The sequence below is a fragment of the Nanorana parkeri genome, unplaced genomic scaffold (assembly GCF_000935625.1).
Source record: "Nanorana parkeri isolate BGI_ZX_2015 unplaced genomic scaffold, ASM93562v1 scaffold460, whole genome shotgun sequence".
Taxonomy (NCBI): Eukaryota; Metazoa; Chordata; class Amphibia; order Anura; family Dicroglossidae; genus Nanorana; species Nanorana parkeri.
The window spans coordinates 679,503-692,229 of NW_017306728.1; the positions used below are offsets into that span (position 1 = coordinate 679,503).

The window sequence follows — 12,727 nt, forward strand, 5'->3', positions numbered from 1 at the left end:
ATTCTCTATCTATCATCTTCACAATATTTGATATATATATTTCAAATATTGTGAAGTTTGGGGTGTGAAAGGCTTTTTATAAAACCCCTGTGGTGATGGTTCTTTTCAAAGTTGGACAAATCACCAATTTTCCTAATTTGCCTTTGGGTATCGCATGTAACATTTTATTACAATGCAGTTACAGGCCTTGTTCTGGGCTTCGTGTTGCTGGTCTTTCTACATGTTCATATTTACCAACGTGGATATCCTGTGAGGTTGCTCTCACAGGCTCTGTCCTGGTGGCGTATGGGAGCGTAGCGTCTTCTGGCGCACTGACGTACAGTCCCCTTCCACAACGTTGTAGAGCACGCATGTTCCCGGCCTTCGGGTTGGTGTGGGCGGCATCCTGTATATTCCTACAACTTCCCAGAGCTCTCGGGCTATTACTGGGGAGACAAACCATGCAGGATACACTTAAAAAACAAACTCAAGTTTCATTTAGTGTTTTCACCTGCTAGGAATGAATTCTAAAGTATTTGTATTGCAGCAATTGACATGTTTGTGTATTTTAGTGATGGAGGGAGAATTCTGTAGTTTTGTATGGTTTTTAGCAAGAGTTTTCAGTCAATACCCATTGGGCAGCCATGGTCCAAATGCTCCACCCCACTGAATGTACTGAGCTAAACAATTGCCATTTAAACTTCAGTTCACTTTAGACTTTGAATTATAAGGTGCTTGGCTGTGATCAGTACCACTTGCTGAAAGTACAGAAGAGTGAATGAGCCCTTGATGGCCCAAATCTTAAAGCAACCCTTGCCTTTTTCCTTTTTTAAAAAAAAGCTGCTTCCAAAAATGAACTTGTATTTTAATAAAGCTTAGTGTTGCCCAAATCCTAGATTTGTTTTTTTATTCATCCACAGATGCCCCATTTTCTCCTTTTGGACATGCTTCCTCTTTCCCTACCCATGATTCTGAATTGGGCCAATACAAGCCCTTTCAGTCAGTCACGTGAGAGCTGGCAGCCATGTCATCTGACTGTACACGAACCTCTCTGAAGGGATACAGCATTGGGGCTTTATGGAGACGCCATGTGGCAGGATATGCACTTTTTGGGTAAAGGAGTATTTGGAAGCAACAAAGCTTTTTCTGAAGATAAAACTTGGGTCGTAATAAAAGGTTCCCATGACTTCCATTAACTTGACCACTCCTGTGTGAAGGGATCTTAAACAAAACCATGGTATACACACCTGCTTTTTTGCTGTTTCTCACAGGAAATTGAAGTCGGGGGTGGTAGAAAAGCAATAATCATCTTCGTTCCAGTCCCTCAGCTGAAATCTTTCCAGAAGATCCAAGTTAGGCTGGTGCGCGAGCTGGAAAAGAAGTTCAGCGGCAAGCACGTTGTCTTCATTGCTCAGGTAACCATATATACCTCTGTGGTCTTTTTAGCTTTTACCTCAAGGGTACATCGGCACTTAATCCTATCATGGTATTCTATAGTATATGAAAGTACATCAGACCATGTGCTTAGATTATTATGCCTTTGTTTTTCTGGCCTCTGGGGATGTTTGTGTGCCCCCCTACAGAATTGCATAGGCCTTGATCTGGTGTACTTTAGTGCTGAGTGCTTCTGGCTTTGGTGTCATATAAATCATTTTTCTTTTTTTACACGTTTCGGTGCATTTTTTTTAGCTTTAAATGGGCTTTCAGCTGCATTTGCTGTTTTGGTGCGTTCCAGACCAGTAAAAATAGTGCATGCAGCTTCCTTCTCTCCGCACTGGAATGGTCTGCACTGGTGTGAACAAAGCCCGGTAATACCTAGGATTACGTTGGGATGCATTTTAGGTGCGACAAAACTTTCTGGTCTGGACATGGTGTGAACAAGCCCTAAAGGAGTCTGGCTGGATACAAATATGGCAGCCAATGCTGATGTTTTGTGTGCTCTGTAATCCTGATCTGGTTTCACTACCTTGGTTACTAATCTGGAGCAAGTATTCAGCTAGTAACATGTTGGTACACCTGACCAGTGGATTTTTTTTTTTTTTTTTCCGGTCAGTAAGCATTTAAGTAACACAAGGTTTGTATTCCTGAGCCTTTACCATTCTTTGTAGGTGCCCCTCAAGAACTGTACATTAATCAGTTTGGGTATATATGAAATGGACAGCGTGCTTTTATGTATGTGCAGATGATAAATGTGTAAAATTGACCAACGTGGATATCCTGTGAGGTTGCTCTCACAGGCTCTGTCCAGGTGGCGTATGGGAGCGTAGCGTCTTCTGGCGCACTGACGTACAGTCCCCTTCCACAACGTTGAAGAACATGCATGTCCCCGGCCTTCGGGTTGGTGTGGACGGCGTCCTGTATATTCCTACAGCTTCCTAGAGCTCTCGGGCTATTACTGGGGAGACAAACCATGCAGGACATAAAACTACATATGCTTGTTAGATGGTAGTGTGCCACAATAAAGTCGCTGTGATTGAAGTGGACCGTGCGCCAAACTGAGATTTGCACTGAACACTATCTGTTTCATATTGGCGTCTGGTATTTTTTTGAATTGACAGTGAGGCCCCTATTTTATGTAAGATGTAGGCTTGTGGTCAGTATGGTATATGTTTAATGGTAAATTGGATACCTTTTAGTATTGGATGAGGAGCAGGAAGTGGCATTTAATACCATGTAAATGGAGTGAAGCAGTAGCCGGTTTGATACGCAGCTACTGCTAGGCATCCTTTTTAATGATTTAAATGCCATTTTGGTACTTATAATTTTTTTTTTTTTACTGCTGGGGGATCTAGGTAGATTTCGGGGTTCTAAACGGACCCCTTATATTTCCTTTCTTCGCAGAAGATTAAGGACACGGTCCTCAATCCTCGTCTGCAGCATCTGTTATGAACAGGAAACCTCTATCCTGATTTTATGTCCCATTACTATATCCACACTTTATGATGACTTGCTATGTCCAGTCATGAATTAACAGGAAGTGATGTTGAGCACTTCTGTTCATAATTGGGGACACCGTAAACATACTATGTCAATTATTTACAAGAACTCTGTAATCTGCTGATCGTCGACTGCTTGTAACCTGCTCTTCATCCTGATCTGTCACAGGAGGCTGGGTGATGCGGGAGGAGTGTGGCCTCTTGTGACACCCAGGGGTGTGGAAATTTTTGAAAAAACTACTTGTCCGAGGGCTAAAGCAGGGGTCAAATCTACTTGTCCTTCATGACAATCTACTTGTCGCAATACAAAAAAAAGTTTTAAAAAGTTTAAATCTAGGGAACCAATACCAGTTTTTGGGTATCGAGTACCAATATTTTGCTTTCAGTACTCACTGTGTATCGGTACTTCCGTTGGCATGGAGCATGCTTCCCGGGCAATCAGGAAGCCAGGCAGCGGGTAATGAGATGCTACCCGGCTTCCTGACTGCCAGGGAATCCGACTCCATGTTGTTTGGCTGGCTTGATTGTGAATGGCTGGGAAGCCGGTTTCCCGGCCAATCATCATCGAGCCAGCTTGCTAGCCAATCGGCAAACCTGGCGGAGAGTAATGACCTGATTGGCTGGGAAGATGGCTCGATGCTGATTGACGGCCAATCCAGCAAGGAGCTGGCTTCCCGGCCAATCAGCTGACCAATGAGTGCTTGCAATTTGCGAGCAAAATTCAAAATGCATAGGGCAGGAATGCGCTGGACAGTACGGGGTAAGGACACCTGTACTGGCGGAGGGTAAGGACTGTTTGTAGAAAGTTAAGTATAGCTGGCAACGAGCGGCGGCTCCACAATATACATTTAGCTCTGCTTGTCCGGAGCAGGGCTGAATGTATTAAAAAACTACTCACCCGGCGCCCAAAACTGCATGTCCCGGGCGTCGGGCGATAGGAATTCCACACCCCTGGACACCGCTCGTATCACTCTCCTCCCTGCCCCGCTTGGCCTCCTGAAAGTTTCCCTCCTCCTTGCTGGGGAGGAGAGAAACTAGAGATGCACTGCAATTTCGGCCAAAAAATTGTATTCAGCCTTTTGTCCAAGTAACATTTTGGGCTGAAATGTTTTGGCGGCTGAAACTTTGCTGCATCCCTACTGGGTTTTAAGTGTGCTTATTTGCCTTAAAGGTGACTGCTGCATAGAGCCCAGGGACCAGACATGGTTTGCTTCATAAAATAATAAAGCAGTCAGTGCCCAGTCATCATATGTCTGCTTCTGGGGACTGAAAGGTCCTATGTATATTTTTGATGGGGCCCTAAACTGGAACATTTTAATATGGTCTTTTCTGGTTTGTCCAGCAGTATGGCTATTTTAGCTGTGTATTATCAGTATATCTTTGTTCTTATTAAGTTATAAATAGCTGCTTTATTCTTGTGTGCATAAAACCTTCACTAGCGACATTGGGAATAGCACAGACTGGTAACACTGCTTAAGTTGTGTTGTGTAATTTGCTCTTGAGAGAATCTAACAGTTATTCACAAAAGGGTGAAGAGTTTGGAGAAGGCAGGAGAAGTGAACACTCTAGGCTGAAATAGCTGATTTGGAAAAATTCTCCAGTTCAGCGATGTTGTCCACCAGATTGTTCACTTCTCTTGCCTTCCAACGCTTCACCCTTTTGTGAATAACCCTGTAAAACTTTTTACCTCTTCATGCTCTCAAGGATATTTTGCTATGTATTTCCCTACCAGTGTTGCTGTAGTGATCTGAATTTGATTTCTTTTTACAGAGAAGGATTCTGCCCAAACCAACAAGAAAAAGCCGCACGAAAAACAAGCAGAAGCGTCCCAGAAGGTAAAAGGATTTTCAAAATCTACTATCAGTAAAGCCTGTGCCCAGATTGTAGCCTGGAAGCAGCAACTGGTGTTTCCCCTCCTATGACATTTCTGTACTTTACTGCAGCAGCCTCCAGTGAGTAGTCACATATGCTTCTTACTCAGGACTGTTGGGTTTTTGAGGTGCCGGAGCAGTAGATGCCTGCCTTTTAAGCTGTGTCTATCATACTGAAGCTTGGTGGTTAAAATGCTGGGCTTTTATACACCTCCGTCAGAGATGAATGTCAGACATCTGAACCGACATGGATATCCTGTGAGGTTGCTCTCACAGGCTCTGTCCAGGTGGCGTATGGGAGCGTAGTGTCTTCTGGGCACAATGACGTACAGTCCCCTTCCACAATGTTGGAGAACATGCATGTCCCCGGCCTTCGGGTTGGTGTGGACAGTGTCCTGTATATTCCTACAACTTCCCAGAGCGTGCAAGCAGTGACTGGGGAGACAAACCATGCAGGATACACTTGTTAGTATGTGGTTTTACATCTGACACGTTTGCAACTGAAATGAAGTGCAACTATTTCTATTTTGCTTTAATGTAAAGTGAACATTTGTAGACTTTTTAGTGCTGGTTGTGACCCTGCTGGTGAGATTTGATTTGACTTCCTGTGACATCGGAACCACAAATGGCTTGAAGGGAGGTAGTGTTGTAGTGAATATCACATTAGAACAGAGCAGGATAAATCCCAGAAGTCAGGTAGTCAATGCTCCTTAAAATTACAGCTGGTGCCTGTTTTTGAGGATTTTCTCTAGGTGTGAACAGAAGCAGGTTCCTGGATTGAACAGACTGGTTCCTGAATTCTATATTAATTTGCACACCGCTGCTTAAGAAGCAATACAGACATTACTCATAACCTGACTGGTTCTAACCTTTCCCCATTTTGCTGGAAATTGTTTTCTTGCAGTGTGCCCCAGTCGAAGAGATTGCCATAGCTTCCTCTGGACTGGAAGTAAGGGACATCTCCCCAAGGGGCAAAGAAAACCTGATGGGTTTTAATCCCCTCAGTTCAGTCCAAAGGTTTGAGCAGCCAATAAGAGGAAACTCCCGGTGTCTTCAGAGATGGGGCAAGCACTGAGGCAATGCCAACGGCTCTGGACCAGGCAACCTAACCAAAAATGTATTCTGGAAAGTGACTCACCTGGAACCCAGTGCCTGGAGGTTGCTTCCAGGCTAGTCTTTCAAAACTCCAGTTCAGGATAGCTTCACATCCGAGGGGAAAAACACCCAGCCACAATGCAGGAGTCTTGATTGGAGGAAAATGTGCTAGTAAACTGACAGGTTAGTCTTTAAAACAGCACTGCTAAAAATGAGACTTGTATCCTCTTGGGACACTAGCAAAACAAAAACTGGTATGCCGTTAGGATTCATCCCTTGGGCTGGCCTGCATTATTTTTCCAGTGTCCAGTCCTCCTGTATGCAGCAGTATACCTCAAAGGTTTAAGACTAGTTTCCTGTGGATAAGAAATGGTTGTAGGTCAGATACGTATTCTTTATGCAGCAAGGTTGTGGACAGCAGAGCCTAAACTGAGGCTGCATCATACTGCAAAGAATTAATACACTAAATGTGGCTCCATTGTGACTTGGTTGCTGTGATTCCAGTCTATTCTGAGAGAACAGATCCTGTCGGTCTCCACCTTGGCTGGAACCTTGTAAACCAGCGCTTTACAATATAAGGAAGACATTAAAGTTACAAAGACAAAATGGTGAAGGATTGCCCTGCCCATGAGAGGTTGGAGTACCTGGCTTAATTTGCTCTTGGGTTTTACCAGGTCTGTGGATATTCAAGTTTCAGAGGATCTAGTTATGTGCAGTGGTCTTGGTCCTGATTATCTCCTGATGATAAAAGTCCTATAAATGGCACTCGATGGAAGAACTGTTCGGGTACTTCCATGGGCTTTGATCTTTAGGTTTTTTTTAACTGTCTACATTGTGTAGATCTGTGACAGAATTCCAATTAAATCGGGTTTAATCCCCGGCTGTAATAAAGTAAGAAATCCAAATGGTTGAGTACTTATCCTTGACACCTGTTGGGTGAACTAGTATCTCAGCACTGCGACTGGCAACTTGTTTGCTATACAGTAAAGAACCGGGGACTTGACAAGTTTAAGACAATCATGCTCTCTGCCTGGTTTACCAATTTTCTATATAATTAGATTGGCTAAGATTGGTTTTTGTGGACTGCTGTTTAACTCTCTGAAATTCATCACTATGGCATATGAACTCGACAAAGTGTGCCTTGTCTGACTGTCAACTGTTACCAAAATTGTATGATTGCTAAGATAATTTTTTTTATTTTACCTTTTTGGGATAATTTTTTTCTCCTAATCCATAACTCAATCTTTCTCCCAGCCGTACTCTGACTGCAGTACACGATGCCATTCTTGAAGATTTGGTGTTCCCAAGTGAAATTGTGGGCAAGAGAATCCGTGTGAAGTTGGATGGCAGTCGGCTTATTAAAGTCCATTTGGACAAGGCACAACAGAACAATGTTGAACACAAGGTATTTATTTCTCTGAATGTTGCAGACAATAGAAGGGGAAAGTAGTTGCTCTTGGCTGTTAATATAACCTTAGATTAGCAGTTGTGAGTAGTCTAGCTGGGATGGATAAATGTACAGAATTGTTCTGTTTTCCGGACAAAAGTACTTCCTCTAAGTTACCTTGATTAAAGACTACATGTCTGAAGGCCAAGGAACATAGTCATTTGGTGAATGTGGGAGTTTGGATTTGCCTGGGTTAATTATCCTCCTCTTAGAGATCATTTAACAGCATTTCATACAGACTTCTGATATTTAATCAGGACTGGAGGCAGCCTGGGGTGTCATTGGATAACATGTATTTCAGCCTTTCTGGTCCTATATCCATCCCAACAAGAGAGAACATAGTTGACATTCCAGTGTAGGTGCCATAGATTGTACTGTTAATATAGAAGTGATGTTGGCAAATGTAATGCATACATTAAATCTGTCGGATACTTGGGTTGTCATTGACTGCTTCCTTGTTAAAATGCCAGTCTTGTATCCTGACCCACTGACTTAGTATTTTGGGTCAGTTGACCTTAAACAGTTATGCAGTCAGTCCATATCATTGTGTGCAGCTTTACTGCAATCACCAACGTGGATATCCTGTGAGGTTGCTCTCACAGGCTCTGTCCAGGTGGCGTATGGGAGCGTAGCGTCTTCTGGCGCATTGACGTACAGTCCCCTTCCACAACGTTGAAGAACACGCATGTCCCCGACCTTCGGGCTGGTGTGGACGGCGTCCTGTATATTCCTACAACTTCCTCGAGCTCTCGGGCTATTACTGGGGAGACAAACCATGCAGGATACATGTATAAATGTTCTAGAAGGGTTAAGTCTGGTCTTGTTCCTATATCAGTAACTAATTGCTATTGTCTTTCTTTTTGTCCAGGTTGAAACATTTTCTGGTGTCTACAAGAAACTCACAGGCAAAGATGTGATATTTGAATTCCCAGAATTTCAGCTGTAAAGTGAAATGCTATAATAAAAAAACACTTGTATTTCAGCCTGCTTTTTATTCATTGCAGAAGCGTTGGAACAGGAATTTTTGGGGGCAATTTGTACTGAGACTTTTAATATGTATGGATGAGTAGTGACAGTGAAGCCTTTTCTCAGCGAGCAGTGTATTTCTTTCTAGAGACGGCTTGATTGAACAGACTGTCATTTTCCTATTTGGAGAGAAAGATTAAATAGGAATGCATTGGGGGGATTTTTATTAATTTGGTAGCATAATCAGTGTCTCTTTAAACTGTGGCATCCCTGATTTCTGTGCAGATAGACAGATTTATTATGCTCATTTGTTTCCTTCTCAAATACCTTAATTAAGAGAATTCTCAAAATTATCCCAGTGCCTGAACTCTCATAAGCTTGCAGGGAATCTCCTGGATGACAGCTGAATATCCCTGACGTGCTTAGCTGAGTTATCTTTGCAGTACTTTAAGGCATGCATGCTTGAGTTTCTGCACGTGCAGTGCAGTGTGTTTTGCCCTGTTTTTGATGGGTTCCGGGCCATTTTTGGTTTTAAAAAAAATGGGCTTTCAGTGCGTTCCAGGACGTTTGCATGATGCGTTCCAGAGCAGGTAAAATAGGGCCTGCTGCAGTTTTTTTTTTTTTTTTACCTGTGCTGGAACTGAACACTACAGGGTGAACTGGAGCAAAAATACCATTGGACGCAGTTTTGCTCCGGTCTGTAACTGCACTGCTCCTGGAACGCGCTTGATGTGAACAAGTACTAAATGCTCAGGGGGACTTCTAGGCTGGATGCAAATACTGCGCAGTTGAGAAATTATGCAAAATGTTGCAAATATGTGCAATGAGTCGCAAACATGAATGTCGCAAGAACATTTGGGGGAGAAAAGATGCATAACAGATAAAACTTTAGTTTGTTAGCATGACCTTTTGGCCTTTGCAACAAAAAAGTTATTGCGAATGCGTTCATAAACTCACCCCCCATTGTGCCTATGTAACACTGCTTGTCATTACAGTAGAGGAACATGCATTAGAATTGTCAGATTTGGGTAATTCAAACTAATGCTAAAAAAACTGTAAAAGCTTAATGCTGGGCATATAAATCAATGTGCCTTTGCAGCTGATGCAGAATCTAAAGCTGGTCTGTCGAGCGTTATATTTTGTGGCCACATTCCAGCTACTCAGTAGCAAGGAGCCAGATAATTTGGCATGAGACATGCAGAGTCTCTTGACAAAGAACTTTGCACAATGTTCCTTTCCACAATTCTTTTTGTATACTATGCAAGCGCTGAAACAATGTTTCTTGTGCATGTGCTACAATGTCTGTGGCCATACAATAGATTAAGACTAGTGACAAGCACAATGGTGGGCTCAGGATACCCTTTAGTTTAAAAAAATGGGTAGCTGGGTACTGCCATGAAGGACATGTACCGAGGCAAAATAAAAAGTCAAGCAGGGGAGGGTACTTTAAATGATTTTCTGTAGTTTTAGTGTTGCCCTTTAAGCTGCATTAATCGCTTTTTAAAACCGCACTGGGGTAGCGGCTATTAGACCGCACTGGGGTAGCGGCTATTAGTCCCAGCACCAAATTAAAATCGTGGCAGGAGGTTAAAGTTGCAATCTACCAGCTCTCTTTAATGGGCTCCTGGGTTTTTCATGGAGTGTACTGTAGGAGTGAATTAAAACTCAGTGTTAACAGGAGTGTAGTGATGTCACCGCATTTTCTGTCAGTACAGAGGCTGTATGTAGCCCTGTCCAGCCTCATAATACAGGAGCCGTCACTGTTTTAATATATTGCTGGTAGATTTCAGACAGCAATAGGTCACAATTGGATGTGATAGTTGTCACATCCAATTGTGGTCTGGATTTTGTCTCTACATGAAGAAAGGTAAAATAAGAATTAATCTTCGAGGACAGCAACCGGAGTGGTGTCCCCTGCAGGAAACACAATTGAGAACAACTTAAACTCCTCCCACCCCATCATCCCTCACTTTAGATTGTTTCCTACCATCCAGGACTTTCATGTTGCTTTTTTTCCCTGAGCGGTTTTGCCTTGTGCTCACTGGTTCACCTCTGTGCAGCTTAGCTTTGGTGCCTGCAGCCTTGCATTAGTTTACCACAATGTTGGTTGAGGTGGATGACATTTACGGTCACGGCGCCAGCATCAATAGTGTGCGTAAATGATGAAATTCAAATTTATCGTGATTGCAAACCTGTTTAAAAAAAAAAAAGAATTGTGCTTATTGGTTGCCTTTTGTCTACAGACTATCTTGACATTGAGCTACGCTAACAATTTATGTAAACTGTTTATTCTCAATGATAAGGTAGTGCTGAGACCTCGGGGTCCTTTATGTCATTCTACTGTTTGAGTTTACATTTATTAAGGAGTTATATAGTGCCAACAGTTTCCATAGCGCTTTACAAAATATGGGGGGGACTGTACAGCTACAATATCACAGTAGATGGCTAAAGGACTGCTCATGAGAGCCTTACAATATACACGGAGAGTTATTACAGAAGGTAATAAGAGGGATGAGCTGAAGGAGTAGGTGTACAGGTTTTGGCAGGAAGTGGAATAAGCTTCCCTGATAAGGTGCCTTTCCAGGGATTGCCTGAAGGTAGAGTATGGGTTGGCAGGATAGGTTGTGGTAAGGGGTCACAGAGAATGGCAGGCTCTGGAGGAGAGCATTGGAGTTGAGACAGCTAGAGAGCAGAAAGCCTTGGAAAATGTACAACTTTTATCCTAAGGGCCTGTTTACATGATATCAGGTGCAGATCTGCAGACTGATGCAGTGCGTTTTGGCCGCGTTTTTGATGCGTTTGCGTTTCCGGACCTGACAAAATGTGACATGCAGTATTTTTTCTGTCGTAAGCTGAACGGACTGCGCACGTGAACTGGAGCCCATAAAACACATAGGGATACATTGGGATGCATTTTGAGTGCAGCAGCGTACGGAGCCGGTCAGCACACAAAACGGACGTCGTGTGAACAGGCCCTCAGGGTCCCCTGTGTTGGTCTACTGGTACTAATACCAGATGGATTTGCACGATTACTCAGCCCCTTCTATTGCCTGTTGTCACAGGCCTGTTAGGTGTATGCAGTGTTTTTTTGGATGACCCATGCATTTTAAGAATTGATGATCATGCTCTAGGTATGGCTTTGCTACAGAACTGAGGCATGCTGGTGGTAGTAATAGGGCTACCCTGGGCAAGTGTACATTTTTTTTGGCTTGTCGCTGTCCAATCCTCCTGTAGGTGGCAGTATACCCTGAAGGTGAGACTTCCAGCAGCCTTCAACAGACTCCAAAAGAAAAGGATTTTACACATTACAAAGATCCTATTTTCCAACACAGATGAAACATTGGGATGATTGCCAATTAGCAGCATCCTATCAGACATTAAAGAGCACTTTGAGATGCAAGTTGAAAGCAATGCAGGTCATTAAACGGTTTCAAAGAGCCAAGTCGGTAATACCTTAGTCTGCCTCCTTGGCAGGGGGTACAAATCCCCTACAATAGGAATTCTGTTTTTTTGCTGGGATATGTTTTAAGCATTTTCATGTTTAAAGGGCAATAGATCACTTCAATTTTTGTCAATAGTTTGCGAAAAAATTGTAATTTTTTTTGGGTTGACGTGACTCGGAATAGATAAAAGTATGCTTCTGCGAGTTTGCTGAAAATCAATAACCTGTAGAGGAATGGTTTCCCTTGCTCACTGTATCTTGCCCTACTACCCAGAAGAAGGTAACAATAGTGTGCCCACGGTGAGGGCAATCGCCTTTGCGGTTGACCTTTTTAGAAGCAGACTCTTTGGGTTCATTCATACCTACGTATTGTGGTAATGCATTGCACATACGTTGGTGTGTTATGGTACAATTAAGTGCGCATGTGCTGCTTTGAATGATCACTCACAACTATGTGTTGTGCATGCTAAGGGGATGTTGGCCATCAATTATGAATGTGTTTCCTATTGCAACCAATCAGAAATGTGTAAATAAGCTCTTAGTTCAGGGAATTACATTTGTCCAACACGGACAAATTGTGTTGGCATAAAGTGCGTGCACTGTGAACCAATGGATAGGTGTGTCCTGAAAGGGAAACTGCAGTGTTCATCAGCACACCGCATACAATCGAAGGCTCTTAGCCCTTCAGGACACTATTTGCATGTCATCCTTGTGCTTGCATGGGTTTCCTTCCACACTCCAAAGGAATGCTTGTAGATTTATTGGCTCCTGTCTAAATCGGCCCCAGTATAAGAGAGACGGGGACCTTAGATTGTAAGCGCATTGAGGGCAGGTACAGGTGTGAATGTGCAGTAAGTAAAATGCACATGTATCCAAAAAGCAGCGCTCAATTGCCACTCGCCGCCTCGCAATTGGCAAGTGGAAATTGCAAGGGTGCGAATGGAGATTCATCGTCTGGGTGGAGTCGTTCGCCCCTGGTGGGGGGTGGGGG

General features: G+C 43.2%; 1 protein-coding gene across 1 annotated transcript in view; it reads left to right on the forward strand.

Annotated features, from left to right (window-relative positions):
* The window catches only part of RPS7 (ribosomal protein S7), a 13,408-nt gene extending 5,097 nt beyond the window's left edge, over positions 1–8,311 (forward strand). The window contains exons 4-7 of the mRNA XM_018560507.1: positions 1,251–1,394; positions 4,686–4,750; positions 7,136–7,286; positions 8,197–8,311. Coding sequence (XP_018416009.1) covers positions 1,251–1,394; positions 4,686–4,750; positions 7,136–7,286; positions 8,197–8,274 — 438 coding nt within the window. The 3' untranslated portion in view covers positions 8,275–8,311. The remainder of the gene's footprint in view (positions 1–1,250; positions 1,395–4,685; positions 4,751–7,135; positions 7,287–8,196) is intronic.
* Positions 8,312–12,727: the final 4,416 nt, after the last annotated feature.